The sequence below is a fragment of the Cetorhinus maximus genome, chromosome 6 (genome assembly GCF_964194155.1).
Source record: "Cetorhinus maximus chromosome 6, sCetMax3.hap1.1, whole genome shotgun sequence".
Lineage (NCBI taxonomy): Eukaryota > Metazoa > Chordata > Chondrichthyes > Lamniformes > Cetorhinidae > Cetorhinus > Cetorhinus maximus.
The window spans coordinates 34,197,766-34,213,575 of NC_135884.1; the positions used below are offsets into that span (position 1 = coordinate 34,197,766).

At 39.7% G+C, this 15,810-nt stretch overlaps 1 protein-coding gene across 3 annotated transcripts in view; it reads left to right on the plus strand.

The window, feature by feature from the left end:
* Positions 1–14,957, plus strand: part of LOC144681699 (V-type proton ATPase subunit S1-like) — a 31,581-nt gene extending 16,624 nt beyond the window's left edge. Inside the window, exons 5-10 of one of the 3 annotated variants that reach the window (XM_078543545.1) lie at positions 258–298; positions 1,488–1,570; positions 2,610–2,851; positions 5,445–5,495; positions 7,205–7,448; positions 11,329–14,957. In XM_078543545.1, coding sequence (XP_078399671.1) covers positions 258–298; positions 1,488–1,570; positions 2,610–2,851; positions 5,445–5,495; positions 7,205–7,448; positions 11,329–11,508 — 841 coding nt within the window. In that variant the 3' untranslated portion in view covers positions 11,509–14,957. The remainder of the gene's footprint in view (positions 1–257; positions 299–1,487; positions 1,571–2,609; positions 2,852–5,444; positions 5,496–7,204; positions 7,449–11,328) is intronic. The other 2 variants (XM_078543547.1, XM_078543546.1) reach the window with 2 other exon arrangements.
* The last annotated feature ends 853 nt before the right edge of the window (positions 14,958–15,810 follow it).

The window sequence follows — 15,810 nt, forward strand, 5'->3', positions numbered from 1 at the left end:
TGTAACATAATATCAATGGAGCCAGGGTGAGTTTTCACACAGCAGTCAGCCAGCTTCCTTCACAGGATCAATTAGTCATGCGTGACCAATAGGAACAGGTTAAGTTTTCACACTTGTCCACTGACAGGACATGTTGTCACAAAAATCTAACTTACATGTAATTAGTTTTCATCTGTTTACTGATCATAACACAAATTCAAGATTATAAGGGCATAGTTGGTTTATACTCAACTAAGATCTATATTTTCCTTTCACAGACATGCAGTGACACCAGACACCAAAGTCCTAGCTGATGATGGTAAGCTTTCAGGCTGTTTTACATATTTTAATGCTGATGAGATTGTAGAACTTCAAAAATTTAGATGAAAGATATCTATTTTAATGAGGAAAACTGCAGCCCAGTGGCCTAATGACCGAAAGCTGTCTTGGTTTGAAGTGATCTAAAAAGTAGATACAATTGTTGCAGCTCCGGCAGTATTTGCCTCTACTTTCTAATCAGCTGAATTCTGTGTAAAAACAGTGAACACTATAATATGTTCCTAGACAACAGAAGACAAAAACAGAAGTTTATAGAACTGACATTTCAAAAATGTTAAAACCATCGAGTATGGGACAGTTTGCTCAAAAAGCCATGAATTTATTTTCTTCACTTAATTTTTTCCACCATCAATCTGCTCTCTACTTCTCTCCAAAAGTCATTAACTTCTCAATGGGGTTCAGATTCATTGTTGATAGGTTTGCTTTGGTGGCATGGCAGTAAGTGTGGCTGGACTATTCTCCTGGGGCGAGTGGTAGTGGGGGATGTCCTTATTCGGCATCCCCACTTTCAGCTGAGGTGTGGTAAGAATCTTGATTTTCCTCTTTTTAGTGCCAAAGAGCACTGAGTCCAAAAGTAGTGCTCCACTAGCTACCAGGCTGAGGTAGCTAAATTCATTCAGGAATTGAAACTGTGATCTTCTCAGTTTGTAAAACTCAGTTCCTCATTGGATAAAGTTGTTGGATTATCAGGGGTTATCCAATTTATATGTCCAAGTATAGCAATAGACTTCATAAATAACCTTATATCATATTTGGATTTGGAATTAGATCACCTTCTTCAAATAAAAATGATAATCATATGATTCTTAAACACTGGTTTCTATTGCAGTCAACATTGGTTGAGTTAACAATAATGCAGGTAAACATTTGGGTCCCTTCACATTTTGCAGTGAGGGACGAATTGATGCAGAAGTTATACCATGGCAGTATAGAACAGGTGTGATGGAGACCAGCTTATCTTTATCCGTCTTTTTCATACATTTTGCATCTCACGCTGTTCCACTAAGGGAGAGTGAGGTATGTTGTAAGAGCAGTTGCCTACCTAATTATGAATGAAATATTGTTGGCTTAATGTGGTCATTATTATATTAGAAAGAGCAAAAGTATATTTGCTTTTATGTCACAGAGTTCGGAATTTACTAAAGAGTATTTTCTTTATTTTTAAACAGATGTCATTGAACTGGTCATCAATACGTTAAAAGCAAACAGTGTTCCTTACACAGCTATTTTCACAGCCAGCAGGAGTTCACAGGTATTAGATATTAAAGCCACTGCAAGCATTTTTTGCATTATCCAACTAGTTATTCGTAATTGTGTGGTATTAAACATTTTGCTGTGCCATGGATAGTTATAATATTTGTTCATGCCCACAATGCTCCCGGTGGTAAATTTACTAATTTAGCCATGCAATTTTGAGTAAGTGCTGAGAGGAGAGCACCCAGACATTCCCTCAGGAGAGTGGAAATAAATCAGATTTTCTGGCCTGTCTCTCCACACCTCCTACTCAGTGGCTTCAGAGTGGAACCGGGCCATGCCAGACAGCAGGTTGGCCATTCAATACTTGGAACAGTTCAGAGTCACCAAGAAGGCATCGGGGGAAAAAAAGAACTAAATAAAAGAGCTAGTCACACCCTCAGCAAAAAAAAAAATGGACAAACCAGCACACTGAAAGGCGCATGTCCACCACAAAGTGCAAACCTACGTGTTAAGATGGACTAAGATGAGCAGAGAAGACTAATGCAGCAGGTTTTGTGAGGCTGTGGATTTCATTAGTCGAGTGAGTGATGTCATCAGGAACCATGTCGACAGGTGAGATAAGTGGTTCAAGGAAAGGGAGTAAAAGGATTTGGGCAGGGGAGGATGGGGTGGTACATGCTCACATGGAGGATAAATATGAGCTCGTTAAATTGAGCTATCGGTTTCTGTGTTGTAATTTCTCTGTAATTTCATGCAACAAGCAATGTCTGTCACAATGCTGGTGGACCAGTTTCCCTCTTGGGGAAAAAAAGAGTTGAGAATTTAATACCTATACTGTTAGACCTCAAATAGTATTTGCTTTGATAGAGAGACCAAAGTAAAGCTAAAATAATATAATTCTCAAACAATTTTCCATCTTTCAGTATCCAACCATATGTGGTATATGTATTTGTATCAATACTTATCCTGTTTTCACTGCAACAGCAGCAAATCCTTTAGTCTGAATTCTTATATTGAAACAATGAACAGTTTCACTGAATAGTTACCTTAACATTCATCATTAGGAATTCAATTCTGATACCTTTGTTTTACAGGTGGTTAGACATACTTTCAATGAAGTAATGAATACAGGTAGACAGCTTTTGCAAGTACCAAACTGGAACCAGCACGCTCCCATAAATGTTACAGATGGTGAAATACCCTGCATTCTCTTCATAGCCAAGAAGGTAACACTCCGATTTGGAGACCAGCCTGAGATAGATTTGACAAACAGAACTTTTGGGAGCACTGTTAAAGTTAATACCAGGGATTCAACATGTACATCGGATAAAGCTACGTAAGTCACAATAAACTCATAACACTTTACCTTTGAACACTTTACATCATAATTAGAATGCTTTTAAAAATGAAATTTGTTGCAGATTAGAAACAATTGGTCATACAGTCATTTCATTAATTCATTATTATGAGGGGAGCAAGTAGTGCTGTGAACATTATTTACCTATCATATCTGAGAATCACACAAGTTATAATAAGACGAAGAAAATAAAATTATTTTCTTTTTGTTGACATTGAAATGAGTTTAGACAGTCTTAATCAGTTCTCAGCTGTAATTTGAGTTTTCAGTGGGCACAAATCCACAGCACAAAATGGACTGTAGTTCAGCACTAAGTTTTAATTACAGCAAGATCACCAAGATGTGATTCGGAGAAAGCAGATGGGAAGAATGAATAAGCAATTTTAAATATGTCTGTATCATTTGTTTTGTTGTCTTTATGGTTTAAATTGTGTCCTTTGGTCATAGGTTGGTATATATATTTAAATTTCAGATGGCCTCACATTTAAGTAGCATGGGTTTCCACTGGCATGTATATTTGTAGTGAAAATATTGATTCCAGTGCAAATAGTCTTTTTACATTTTAGCAGACAGAATTGTATGTTTTTTACGTCATGGAATTTGTCTGTGGTATTTGATTGTATTTATGCACAGAGGATTTTTGATTTGCTGTTGCAATATCTTACATTAAAGATGAGCAAGGTATTATTTTGATTTGAAATAGGAAAAGAACATATGAATGTTAACCAAAAACAGAAAAGGTCAATGAGGGTAATGCTGTTGATGGGGTGTACATGGACTTTCAAAAGGCATTTGATACAGTGCCACACGACAGAGTTGTGAGAAAAGTTATTGCTTGTGGAATAAAAGGGACAGTCGCAACATGGGAAAAAAATTGGCTGGAAAATAGGAAGCAAAGAGTAATGGTCAATGGGTATTTTTCGGGCTGGAGGAAGGCTTGTAGTGGAGTTCCCCAGGGGTCAGTATCGGGACCCTTGCTTTTTCTGATATATATTAATGATCTAGATCTTGGTGTGCAGCAGACAATTTCAAAGTTTGCGGATGATACAAAGCTTGGGTGTGTTGTAAACAGCAAGGAGGACAGTGTAGAACTTCAAAAGGACATAGACAAGTTGGTGGAGTGGGTAGACAGGTGGCAGATGAAGTTCAATGCAGAGAAGTGTGAGGTTATGCATTTTGGTAGGAAGAACATGGACAGACAATATAAAATAAGGGGTGAAATTTTGAAGGAGGTGCAGGAGCAGGAAGACCTGGGTGTATATGTGCATAGATCATTGAAGGTGGCAGGAGTGGTGGAGAGAGCAGTTAATAAAGCATATAGTATCCTGGGCTTTATTAATAGGGGCATAGAGTACAAGAGCAAGGAGGTTATGCTGAATTTATATAAGGCACTTGTTAGACCTCAGCTGGAGTTTTGTGTACAGTTCTGGGTGCCACATTATAGGAAAGATGTGAACACATTGGAGAAAGTGCAGAAGAGGTTTACAGGAATGGGTTCCAGGGATGAGAAACTTCAGTCATGAAGATAGATTGGAGAGGCTGGGACTGTTCTCCTTGGAGAGAAGAAGGCTAAGAGGAGATTTGATAGAGATGCTCAAAATCATGAGGGGGCTGGACCGAGTAGATAGGGAGAAGCTATTCCCGCTCATAAAAGGATCAAGAATGAGAGGGCACAGATTTAAAGTGATTTGCAAAAGAAGCAAATGTGAGGTGAGAGAAAACTTTTTCACACAGCGAGTGGTTAGCGTCTGGAATGCACTACCTAGAAGTGTGGCGGAGGTAAGTTCAATTAAAGCATTCAAGAAGGCATTAGATGATTATTTGAATAGAAACAATGTGCAGGGGTATGGGGAAAAGGCAGGGAAATGGCACTAGGTCTTAGTGCTCATTTGGAGAGCTGGTGCAGACACGATGGGCCGAATAGCCTCCTTCTGTGCTGTTAAAATTCAGTGATTCTGTGAAGTATTGGTTTTGCTACCTACTGCAGGAACTTTGGAGCAGCTAATCGTTTTCTTTTCATTACAGAAGCTGGAGATTGCTGAAAAAGTTACAAAATCAAGGAAAAGTTCCTTGAATGAACACAAGGAAACAGAAATATGATGAAACTGATAGTATATCATGAGTGTTTTATGCAGGAGATTGAACAAAATTAGACAGGGTTGTCTTGAAAAGTTGCTGATAACAGGTTAAGAGGCAGTCAAACAAGATGATGTGATGGTATGGGAAAATGCAACATCAGGAACTGACCCATTCCACATGTGTAGAGATTGGAAAGCATGGAGAGTGCACAGGATGTGGAGAAGGGTTGGGGGAGATGGGGAGGAGAAGAGATACCTGAAATTAGATTGTTTGTTGATAACAAGTGCAAATCATGGAAAATGTTGCTTTGTCTACCTGTATCATTCCCGGTTTGATATGCACTTAAATGCATCTTAATCATTGTACAGGTTGTAAATAATTCTTAATACAATATTATTTGAATTTACCCTTTTAAAATATAAGCCTTGTTTCCACATAAACAATGTGAAATACGTTTTTAAAAAAATTTATAATTCTATTTTATCATGTTCAGGCTTTCCTTGAACTATAGTGATGTTGGAAATCTAAAGCAACTTGTCATTAGGTAAGGATTATTACTTAGGAGCTTAGTACTCTTAACATTCCTCCTGAGTCCAAACAAGCTTATGCTGATTTGCAGTCTGTTCCATGTTCTAATATATTGCTCTTCTGTCTAGCATTCCATCTGTTTCGAATGACAGATATTATAGATTTTTTGACATATTATAAAGATACAATACAAACACACATATATTAGAGGGATTAAGGGAAAGAGGTATTTGTGTGAGATCCAAGGTATAAACAGTCAATTTGGAAGAACATACTACACTAATGTTCCATGAAAGACCTTAATCTAGATTACATCTCAACAATGTCTTAGTCAAAGCTTTGGGACTAGGATGACAGGTTGGTTAACTGGTTAGAATATGCTAAGTGAGATGTAGGAATTTAAACAGTAGATGGGGAAATGTTTTTTAATTGTTTTTAACTGCAGACTATTATTAATTTTTGGGAGAAGTAATTCTTGGTGTTTCAATGAAGAACATCATCCTGGACATTTCATGATCTATATCTGTGTTCACTAATAATGCTAGTCAACCCTTTAGTTTGAATGTGGGGTAGGGGATGCATTTGAATCTTGGCTCTATGTGCATCTCTGTCAGAGTGCAAGAGAGAGCACCTCCCATATTGTAGTGGTGCACCTTTGTGCTCATGGATAGTTATGTAGCTCCACTAAGTGCTATGTAAGAAGCAGATTTCAGCTTTGAAATCACTCAAACATTAGAATATCTGAAGTCAAAGACTAAAACACTCTGGACATTCATCCCCAGTAGTGCGAGGTTAAGACTCTATAACATATCGTGTATTTTCCAGCTATAAACTTGAGATTGGCTCTTGGTTTGATTACATCATAAACCCTTTCATTCACAATAGCTTTCTCCTCTTCCTCCTCCTTCTAAACATAATACCTCTTTGTTGAGGTACAGCTCCACAAATGTTAATACCTTAGCCAAGTAGCCATCATTCATATGTACAATTGACAATGAACGGTGGCACGCAACTCACTTACAGGGAACATTGTTCAGCTCAATCCTGTCCTCTGCTGATGCACTACATACACCTGCCTTACAGCTGAGGTTGCTGGAGGGGAAGTATAGACAACTTTCCCTTTCATAGACCCCACCCCTGCTGCCAAGGTTGAGTTCAATTGCAACATTTCTACCACCACTCTAGAATCATCAAACTCAGCACAATCCAAGGATTAAACCTAGGACAATCCAAATCCATAAGACTCAGTTATAGCCAGATAAATTTGCTGAGCCACTGTGGCAGGGGTTTTGAGGGGGGGAGCCACAATATAATTTTAATCTTTCCAGATAGATATCCTTGAATATCAAGAAATCAGCACAATGTACACTGTCAGCAAGAAAAACAGAATAAAATACCAAATTGAGTTAACAGCATATATGGCTACCCCACAGCTATTATTAGGGTTTATATGTTTATCAACCTCAACTGAATTCATTGATTAATTTAATGCCTTGTATAGGTGTATTGTCTTATCATTCCAAAGTATTGATTCTCTAATTATGACGCAACAACTTGCACCAAAGCAACACTGGTATTGTTCATAAATCAACAAAACTCTTATTTGTTCAACTATGGCTATTTAATGCTATTAATGCTAATTATGTATTGTATTTGCAAAATTTAATATTTGAAATGTTTTGCGGCCCTGCCTTAAACTTTAGTGCTTCCATTGTCTAATTATAGGTTTGAAATGTCAAATTATTATCACAGAACCTCTGTTCAGAACTGGTTTAGCCTGGATTTTGTGCAGATCTTCCACAACAATTCATTACAAGCAATGTTCAATGCATCTGAAATATATGCTCCAGTTACAAATTCATACCACTGTCAATACATCAGCAGCCTGCAGAAACATGAAGCATTACTGGTGCCCAGATCCAAAGAGGACACTACAAGATTCTGGCATATCACCTTTGTGGAGTTTCAGGTATAGTTCATGTCAATGATGCAAAATAAATTTGAGGTAATCATTCCAACAAGAAAAGTCCAAACTTGAACCATTCAATGGAAATGCATGTTACATTTGCCCAAAAATATTGATCAGTTGTAGCACCTTGACTGCCACTGGCCAAAGTTGGTCTCAGTATGGTTAAGATTTCATGGACTGTATGTTCATACACTGGAAACATTCACCAAAATGCAGCCTAAAGCTTGGCTGCTTTATATTGTGCAACTGTAGAAAATGTTTCCTCAAAGTAAACAAAGGAAAATTTTATTTTCAGAGAAAGTCTTCCAGTCCCTATCTCAGTTCCTCCAATGCTTCAATGCCTTCATCAGGTGGAATTTAATGTCCCCCATCCCACTGATGAACTTGGAGGTGGGGGTGGCATTTAATCAGGCAGCAGGGTGACGACCCCAAGGAATTTTGCGGGGGTTAGGCTTGTGGATGGCCTTGATACGCCATCACGGTGAGACAGTTGCTGTGTGGTAATGTCACTGGAGTAGAAATCCAGAGGCTCAGGCTTTGCTCTGGGGACATGGGTCCAAATGGCAACTGGTGGAATTTTAATTCAATTAATAAACTATGGAATTAAAAGCTAGTCTCACTAATGGTGACCATGAAACCATTGTTGTCATCAAAACCCATCTGGTTCATGAATGCCCTTTAAGGAAGGAAATCTGCTGTCTTTACCTGGTCTGGCCTGCATGTGACTCCAGCAATGTGGTTCACTCTTAAATGCCTTATGAAATGGCCTTGCAAGCCACTCAGATGTACCAAACCACTTCGAAGTATAAAAAGAATGAAAACAGACTGACCACCCGGCATCGATCTAGGCACCGGAAACAACAACGGCAAACCAGCCCTGTCAACCTTGCAAAGTCCTCCTTACTAACATCAGGGGGCTTGTGCCGAAATAGTCATACTCACTGAATCATACCTTACAATGTCCCAGACACCACAGTCACCATCCCTGGGTATGTCCTGTCCCACCAGCAGCACAGACTCACCAGAGTGAGTAGCGGCACAGTGGTATACAGTTCAGAGGGAGTTGCTTTGGGAGTCTGCAACATCGACTCTGGACCCCATGAAGTCTCACAGCATCAAGTCAAACATGGGCAAGGAAACTACCTGCTGATTACCACCTACCGCACTGCCTATCCCCTTGCCCCTCAGCTGATGAATCAGTACTCCTCCATTCTGAACACCAATTGGAAGAAGCAATGAGAGTGGCAAGAGCATAGAATGTATTTTGGGATTTCAATGTCCATCACCAAGAATGGCTCGGTAGCACTGCTACTGATCGAACCGGCCGTGTCCTAAAGGGCAAAGCTGCTATACTGAGCCTGCAGCAGGTGGTGAGGGAACCAAAAAGAATGAAAAACTTACTTGACCTCGTCCTCACCAATTACATGTTGCAGATATATCTGTCCGTGACTGTATTGGTAGAAGTGACCAGCGCACAGTTCTTGTGGAGACGAAGACCCATCTTCACGTTGAGAACACAATGTTGTGTCACACTACCACCGTGCTAAATGGGATAGATTTGAAACAGATCTAGCAACTCAAAACTGGGCACCCACGAGGCACTGTGGGCCATCCGCAGCAGAACTGCAGAATTCAATCATAATATGTAACCTCATGACTCGGCATATCCCCCACTCTCCATTACCATGAAACTGGGGGGATCAACCCTGGTTCAATGAAGAGTGCAAGAGGGCATGCCAGGAGCAGCACCAGACATCCCTAAAAATGTGGTGTCAACCTGGTGAAGCTACAACATAGAACTACTTGAACGCCAAACAGTGGAAGCACCATGTCATAGAGCTAAGTGATCCCACAATCAACGGATCAGATCTACGCTCTGCAGTCCTGCCGCATCCAGTTGTGAATGGTGGTGGACATTTAAATAACTAACAGGAAAAGAAGGATCCACAAATGTCCCCATCCTCAATGATGGAGGAGCCCAGCACATCAGTGAAAAAGACAAGGCTGAAACATTTGCAACCATCTTCAGCCAGAAATGCCGACTGGATGATCCATCTTGGCCTCCTCTGGAGGTCCCCAGCATCACGGATGCCAGTCTTCAGCCAATTCGATTCACTCCACGTGATATGAACAGTGAAGGCACTGGATACTGCAAAGGCTGTGGGTCTTGACAACATTCCAGCAATAGTGAAGACTTGTGTTCCAGAGCTAGCCAAGCTCCTAGCCAAGCTGTTCCAATACAGCTTTAACACTGGCACCTACCCAGCAATGTGGAAAATTTTCCAGTTATGTCCTGTCCACAAAAAGTAGGACAAGTCCAGCCTGGCCAATAACTGCCCCATCAGTCTACTCTCAAATCATCAGCAAAGTGATAGAAGGGGTCATCGACAGTGCTACCAAGCGGCACTTACTCAGCAATAACCTGCTCACTGACAGTTTGTGTTCTGCCAGGGCCACTCAGCTCTTGACGTCATTGCAGCCTGGGTCCAAACATGAATAACAGGATTGAACTCAAGAGGTGAGGTGAGTCACTCTCACTCTGCCCTTGACATCAAGGCAGCATTTGACTGAATGTGGCATCAAGGAGCCCCAGCAAAATTGAAGTCAATGAGAATCAAGGGGGAAACTCTCCACTAGTTGGAGTTATTCCTAGCAGAAAGGAAGATGGTTATGGTTGCTGGAGGTCAATCATCTCGGTCCCAGGACATCACTGCAGGAGTTCCTCAGGGTAGTGTCCTAGGCCCAACCATCTTCAGCTGTTTCATCAATGACCTTCCCTCCATCATAAGGTGGGGATGTTTGCTGATGATTGCACAATATTAAGTACCATTCATGACTCCTCAGATACTGAAGCAGTCCATATCCATATGCAGTAAGACCTGGGCAACACTGAGGCTTGGGCTGGTAAGTGGCAAGTAACATTTGCACCACACAAGTACCAGGCCATGACCATCTCCGTCAAGAAAAAAATCTTAACAATCTTCTCTTCATTTTCAATGGCATGACCATTACTGAATCCCCCACTATCAACATCCTGAGGATTACCATTGACCAGAAAATGATCTGGATCAGCCATATAAATACTGTGGCTGCAAGAGCAGGTCAGAGGCTAGGAATTCGATGGCGAGTATGGTTTACTGACACAAAAATATTTGGTCTGCCTTTAAAGAGAAGAGAATCATGTGAGTAATTCTAATGATCCCTGGTCTAGCTATTGTTTACCAAGATATTGGGCAGGAAAAGCTGCACTCTAGATCATGGGGAGCTTGAGATTTGCTAATAGGAGTGGTCAATGTTGCTGAACCCATGAAAATATTGACAATAAAAGCCCCAAAACATGACATCAACTCTTAATAAGTTTTAAAAAGTAACAAAGTTCCTATATTTTTTTCCCATCTATTCAAGTTGGTATCCTACTCAGTCAGCAAAGTTGGTTCAGTGATGCACATCTTTATAGTACTGTCAATGCTGCCATTTTACCTCACCCACTGAGATGTGCATGAATGACGTGGGAAGAGATCCGTACCCCTAAAGCAGTGAACAGGCCTGCGTATAAACACCAATAAAGAAATAGGTTTCAAATCTGGATCTTTTTCAGCACTTTTGCCTTAGTGCTCTGGGGACATGCTTGCTAATAGATGTATTTGGCGTGTCTGCACACGCCAAACATAGATGAATTGGGGCCTTCAATATAATGGTGCTGTACTATTATGCTATATACTACATTTAAGAGAAAACTTTGTATATAGTTTTACATTTTATTATTATATTAATCAAATGTAATTAGTACTAGTAATAAATAATAGGTTAAAACAGAATCAAAGTTTTATAGTGAGTATATTAGCATAGAGATAATTTTCACTTTTTGGTATCTCTGCAGATTCAAGGCTTTAATATTAAGGCAGGACAGTTTGCCTCTGCCAGAGACTGTGCCTCATTCTTCACACCAGCTGTCGTGATGGGCCTTGTAACTTCTCTCATACTCGTGCTAGTTTTTGCTTATGCAGGGCATATGCTGATCCACTTAAAGAGGATGGAAGAGTACAATGAATCCAAATAATTGTTTACAACCCTAAGATGGAAGAACCTCATTATGTAGAGTAATCACCACTAAGACTGTGCCCAAAATTGCAAATTCTTTAGCCTGCATTTTCTTTACCTTGCTACCTGAAAATCGGGCAATATTTCGACAGTTGGATGAGGAGAATCATTACACTTTCCAACTCATCAAAATGTGCCACATTTTAGTCATAACACATTTTCTAGTGGGTTAAACCATTGCTGATAGAAGCATCCACCTTAAACAAGCAGGGACTTTATTTAATATTATGCTGGTAGCAAGTTGGTCTGGTACATCGCTTGCTATAGATCTGGCATGTAGGGTTCCTAATGTAAAAAATGTTTTCTGAAGTGGGTGATAGATGGCGGTTAGTATCCGAAAGCTCATAAAGAAGGCAGCATAATATAAACATCACTATGTTTTAGCCATTTTAAATTAAATTTTCCTGTTGGCACTTAAAAGACTCTCATGATAAGCCTTGTGTCAATCAATTATGTAATTTTACCCCACACGACAACAAAAGGTTTCCCAATAGGAAATACCTTATATCACATGTCTGGAGGAAAATGAAACCCTACAGAAAGATCTGAGCAGAACAGGCTGTGAGATTTTTTGACCAATTCACTACCTAGAAATCAGAAGCTGAAACCCCAAGTATTATTTTTCCTCTGCAGCCCAAACACAAAGAGACAAATAAAGCAATGGAAATATAGAAGCTTAAGTGAGCCTACTTGATAAAACATTTTCAATCATCATCTGCAAAGAAATATTCAGCTTTTCACAGTAGGCATTTCAGGAAGACCTGGCCTGAGTACACACACTGCTAATAATCGCTCATCACTTTTGTGGTCCTGCCAATCGTACAATTAGGAACCAAGAAAGAACAGAAGTTAATGACAAGATCACACAAAATTCCCTTCCTGACTCCCATATTAGCTAAGATTTCTTAACAGCTGTCTCTCCTCAGGCTCTGTCCCTCTCTCCTTCAAATCTGACATCATCACTCCTCTCAGAAAAAGCAAGCCTTAACTCCTCCATCCTGCAAACTATCACGCCATCTCCAACCTCCCTTTCCCCTCCAAAGTCCTTGAATGTGTTGTTGCCTTCCAAATTCGTGCCCATCTTTCCCAGAACTCCATGTTTGAATCCCTCCAATCATAACAATTGTTCAAATGAGAAGCATTTCAACAGAAAGCTTAAGTTCTTATCTATGTACGTGTAAAAAAAATGCAGTACACCTTCACAGTTACTTGTTCTGTAATTGCTTTGCTTTGTAAAATCACCTATAATTCTTTTCATTTAAAAAAATAGAAAGGTAGACAAGTAAAATCTCTGAAGTGTGCTTTGCCTAACTTCTTTGAAACTGCTTCAAATTGCCCAGTGTTTCACAATGTTTGTGGTTTTACATCATTAATTTTGATATTAGAAGTATTTAAAAACCTAATATTCCAGTTTTATGTTGCTCCTTTTTGCTACTTCTATAAATATTTAACTGTGACCATATCATAAGTAAATGCAGAATGGAAGTAATAAAAATAAAATGATGGAACCACATAATATCACACAAACTTCAATAAATTAAAATAGCAAATGCAGGTCACATAGAATTACGGTGATGGAAAGAATAAATGTTTTATACTTTAATCCGTGAGGCCTCCTTCTACCAGGGCACACTCCAAGGCAAGCGGGAAACCCCTGTAGAGATGTTGGGTCAGTCATTTAACTATTTAAATAACCAATTAATTGAACCCTTAACTCAGAATTATAGCTTCACAGTTACTTGTTCCGGAAGCCAGTGCTTCCCGAGCGGTAAAGAACTTGCTAGTGTCAACAAGGTGAGGGTACAATGGGGAGCCATTGATCAATTAAATTAATAGGCTGGAAAGCTCTTAAATATGATACTGCCGAGCTGCTGCCCTGCCTATGTGAAAGGTTTGTGTTATTGGGACTTGTTTTGAGAGTGTGTTTTTACTGGTTTGCGGAAAAGAAATTGAAAGTCCAGAGAAAATATCAGAGATTGAAATTGTTGTGAGAAGATACAATTGAATTAACAGACTATCATCTTGTCTCCTTTCTTCTGTTGTTTCACACTGCAGGGTCTGACAGAACAAGAAACAGTTTGACCCTTTGTAGTCCCTTTTGCTGCCATGAACAAAAATGCTGCATCTTGATCAGTATCTATTTTACCTATGTTGATTTGCATTTGTTCATTGTTTTCTCTGTATCCCAGAGATGCACAAATATGTTGTTTTTGCAGTAGAGTACCTCTATTTGTGTGTCTGACCAAATGATCAAATTATGAATACTACTTTTATAATAGAGGTCACTTCTTGAAAACTAGTTATGTGAATAAGACCGGAATGATTGTGATTAAGGTACTTGGAGTTATGAGAGTCTGAATGTTGTCAAAATTACAGTATTTTTGTTTTAATTTAAGATCATGTCCACAAAGAAGTGGGAAATTAAAAAAAAGACTTTTATAAAAAGTGTTTGGTTTGTACTTTTTGGGTTAAAGATGTATCATATGGATTTATTTTGTCTGTAATTTGCATTTTACCACTGTTCAGCTGCTTTGTCAGTTCCCACTGGCAAATGTTTAGCAGAGAGTTCTTGTCAGCATACAGACGTTTGAGAATTTTGGTGTCTTTCAACTGGACACCAGCAGAATAGGAGGTGTGCAACCTTAAAAGGTTCAAGCAAGTATGCACCAGATTGTTTGGGAGCTGTCATGATGCTTTCACAGTGTGACAGTCCAATATTCCAGAGCTTTTTCTTACAGAAATTAGACATAAGGGCTAGCTCATAAGAGACATGGTTTAGCTTGGCTCATGACACCTGTGAGGAACTGCACCAGTGAGGTGCAAGTTCACTACAATAAGAGCAACATAACCATAAGATGTGTCCTAGAGCAAGCCATAGGCATGTTGAAGACACCCAGAAGGTGCCCAGATAGGTCTGGAGGTTCCCTTGAATACTCGCCAAGGAGGATCTCCAGAATAATGTGTACTGTGTTCTATACAACATTGCTTAACAGTGCGTATTACAGGTTGAGGAGGCTGAAGGCACACATTGGACATCTTCGAATGAGAACACTGGAGGAAGAGGAACAACCACCTCCCATCATCCCTCCCTTTTCCAAAAGCAATCTTTCCAACCATCCAATGGCATATCACCCATTGGGTCCCACCGTGTATTGACCTTCATCATAAAATAATTAAAAGGACAAACTGGTAGTCAGGATGCAATAATGGGCAAAATGTGGAAGTGTTATTACTCGATAAATTTTGTGATGTTATTAAAAAAAAGTAAATTTAACAACATAACGTTTTGTAAAATGCCTATTTGCATACCCTTGGTGAATTTTAATTGCTTTAACATAGGTTCCCTACTTCTACATGATGCTTGTGGTGTGGCTTTAGCAGAAATAAAAGTAGGCTGTTCACATTCTTGCCCTGACTCTGAAAAACTTTTGACCTATGATGTCTGGATTTCAGCACCATTTATGCCTGCCAAAGACTTCACCTGTTTTGGGGCAGACTCAGTCATTGAAAACTGGTACTGGCTCATGGAGATGAGCCAGAGAGGTACGGGAGCATAATGAGTGAGAAATAGTAGCTCTTTGAAGGGACTTGTTTCACATTTTGCCATCATCCCTCGCCTGGGTCAGCACTATATCAGCTTGGAGAAGATCAGTGACACATTAAGGCTACAAATAAGGTATCTGCCAACCTATTTAAGGCGATGGATATGTTAGCATATAAAGTCTGCACGGTCCTGGTCACGGCATACATGGACTCATTTAAAAACCATGCTTGAAACTCCATGAAGGCAGCCATTCTCTTCATGGCATCTACACATCACAGACCTGATTATCATCAGCAATGCCAACTGCTCCTTTGCATCTCCTGTATGTCTTGTCTACTTTCTGCTGGAATTTGTACCATCCAGAGGGTGTGCTGGAATGTTGTCAATGAAAAAGATTCCTCATCATGCTTCATGCTCTAGTAGCCATTTCTGGCATCAAGCTTGCTGAAAACTTTTGCCCCTGCCAGCGCTGGTGTGAATTCTTCTAGTGCTGGGGTAGGATTGTGATTCATCTTTATTGCTTGATTAAGATCTTTGGGATCCAGACAAATTCATGGCCATCCACTTGGCTTCTCTCTCACCATGTTGGAATTTACTCAATCTGTAGGCTCTGTGACTCTGACAGTTATTTTCTTTTCTTCCATCTCTTGGAAGCTTTACTTTTAGCTCTACTGGTACTTCACATAGGGGTTAATCACTGGTTTCTTCTCTGGATCT